The sequence below is a fragment of the Neolamprologus brichardi genome, chromosome 9 (genome assembly GCF_056152115.1).
Source record: "Neolamprologus brichardi isolate AB-2024 chromosome 9, ASM5615211v1, whole genome shotgun sequence".
NCBI classification, from domain to species: Eukaryota; Metazoa; Chordata; class Actinopteri; order Cichliformes; family Cichlidae; genus Neolamprologus; species Neolamprologus brichardi.
In genome coordinates this window covers 36,902,792-36,905,203 of record NC_142112.1, presented here as the reverse complement: position 1 = coordinate 36,905,203, position 2,412 = coordinate 36,902,792, and the positions used below count along the sequence as shown (strand labels likewise).

At 39.7% G+C, this 2,412-nt stretch overlaps 1 protein-coding gene across 1 annotated transcript in view; it reads left to right on the top strand.

Moving 5' to 3' along the window:
- Positions 1 to 2,163, top strand: part of LOC148101602 (uncharacterized) — a 22,843-nt gene extending 20,680 nt beyond the window's left edge. The window contains exons 4-5 of the mRNA XM_087846489.1: positions 1 to 495; positions 837 to 2,163. The exon at positions 1 to 495 is cut by the window's left edge and continues 808 nt beyond it. Of these exons, the coding sequence (XP_087702615.1) occupies positions 1 to 494 (494 nt within the window). The 3' untranslated portion in view covers position 495; positions 837 to 2,163. The remainder of the gene's footprint in view (positions 496 to 836) is intronic.
- The last annotated feature ends 249 nt before the right edge of the window (positions 2,164 to 2,412 follow it).

Below are 2,412 nucleotides of genomic sequence, written 5' to 3'. Positions count from 1 at the left end.
TTACTCACTCTGGACACTTAAAAAGACACCAACTCATCCACACTGGAGAGAGACCATTCAGCTGTGACGACTGTGGAAAGTCGTTTACTGTGTCTGGAAGCTTAAAAACACATCAACTCATCCACAGTGGAGTTAAAGCGTACACCTGTGATCAGTGTGGCAGAGCTTTTACTCAAAGTAGCAGCTTACAGAGGCATCTAGTTACCCACTCTGGAATTAAGGCATACAGCTGTGACATTTGTGGAAAAACTTTCAGCCAGATGGCAACCCGAAATATACACCTACGCATTCACACCAGACATGATGTGTACAGCTGTGATCAGTGTGGTAAACTATGTTTAACAGGCACACAGTTGCAACATCACATGTTTACCCACTCTGAGGAGAGACCTTATAAATGTGACTTGTGTGAGAAGACTTTTAAAACTCCACGTTACCTGAAAGCACACCAACAGATCCACACAAGAAAGACTCTACAAGTGCAGTTACTGTGAGGTATGTGTTTATATTTTTATCTTGTGATTGTAGCCTGACTGTTTGAAACAAATCTGCTCATCAAATTGTGTTAGCATGTTAGCAATTTTACTGCATGGATAAATCACAGGTTTTTAGTGATAGTGTTTGAGAATTGTATTACTGTTATTGTGGCATTAAACTAGTATTAATTTTACTTTTTTCACTCTTATCGTTTTTACAGAACATTAAATTGAGCTGAGTGTGATAATGTAAACAGTAAAATGTAATTAGACTTTGGCAGAGATGCTCTTTATTTCAGGCGATGTTCAGGATGAAAATGTTGAAGGACTGACTTAAACTGTGTTTGTGTCTTTGTTTAGAAGCAGAGCGACACAGATGGATCCAGTTCTCAACCCTGTCATCGCTGTGGGAAAGACTTTTTTGTGACCTTTGTGGAAAAACTTTCAGTCATCAAAAGACCCTAAAAATACATCAACGTAGACACACTGGAGAAAAAATGAACTACTGTAAAGAATGTGCGAGAGGCTTCATCACTTCAAAGGACTTCAAACTATATGAATGAAAATGTGCCTCGTTACATTTTAAGCTTTCTAAACTGTTCTACTGTAGTGTTCATGTTGAGTGGTTAGCTTTGTTCCAGCAGTTGAATCAAAAAATCTGTTTCCTGTTATCATGTTTTTATTGAATGCATCAATCCATGTGATAGGTTTGTAGCTTAAACCTATTCGCTGGAACGTTGAAGACAATATAATTACACAGCAAAGCAAGACACAAAGTAGGCAAAGTTCTTCATGTTACTCATGCATGAGGGAGACCTGCCTGGAGCCAAGTGTCGTTCCACCACTTGACCTCCATCAGACTCTCAGCCAGGTTCCCCATAGCACTCCTTTTATTGTGGTTACATGAATATGCATAGGGTCATTAACATATAACATCTTACATAGGTAAACATGTGAACAAAGGATTGTGTGTGTGTGTGTGTGTGTGTGTGTGTGTGTGGGGTCAGAGCGTGACCCCATAAAGACTTCCCTAAACCTACTGGTCTGGAAAGTCCAGCAGTTCACATAAACAAAAGGCACTTAGCCTAAAACAGATATAGCCACGTTTATCCTACCATAAAACAATAAAACAAAGTACGACCTCTTCCCAGGATGTAGGTGTGGATTCCAGAACACTCTGGAATCTACACCAAGCCTTTGCAGCCTGCTAAAGATCACACATCCTATCACTACACAATTGATTATACACCTCTAAGCATATATAAGTAGATATTTCTAAGCATAAATGACAATCAACAATACAAAACCTAACATTCCCCCCTTTTTGACCTTTATGCTAGAAAAGTTCCCAGTTATGATCACCTCATGTCTGAAAGTTTCAATGCAAACATTTTTATACTCAGCATATGTCAATCACCCTAAATTACTGTAAACACACACAGTTTGACAAATGTATTAGCAGTTATCCCATTCCTCATTGATCTCATCCAATGGCAAACTGCATCCTACGAGCAAACAAATGAATTGTTAATTTAATAGTTAAAATAAGAAAGTAACATTTTCAACAACATCTCAGCTTGGTGGTGCTCCTCTGGGCATGCAAATCACATGTCTCTCTGCAGAGTGGTTTAAGTTCTGCAGGGCGTCATAAATGTCTCTTCCAGTTGTTTCCATCACTGTCCATAGGACCAGAGTCCAAAAGTATGTAGAATAAACATTCAAACATACCAGTTGGTTTTGTTGTTTGTCAACATGGGTCTCAGTTATCTCCAAAGCTGCAGACCTTTTCAGCACTCTAGTTTTATGGCCTCTACCAACCCCCATCACCTCACTTCAGGCCTTCGTCCTGCGAGGGGGATACTTATGACTCCTCCATTGTCCATGCTCTGCAGAAAAACCCCTCTGTGGAAAGGGTGCTGGGTCCAGTTATCTTACT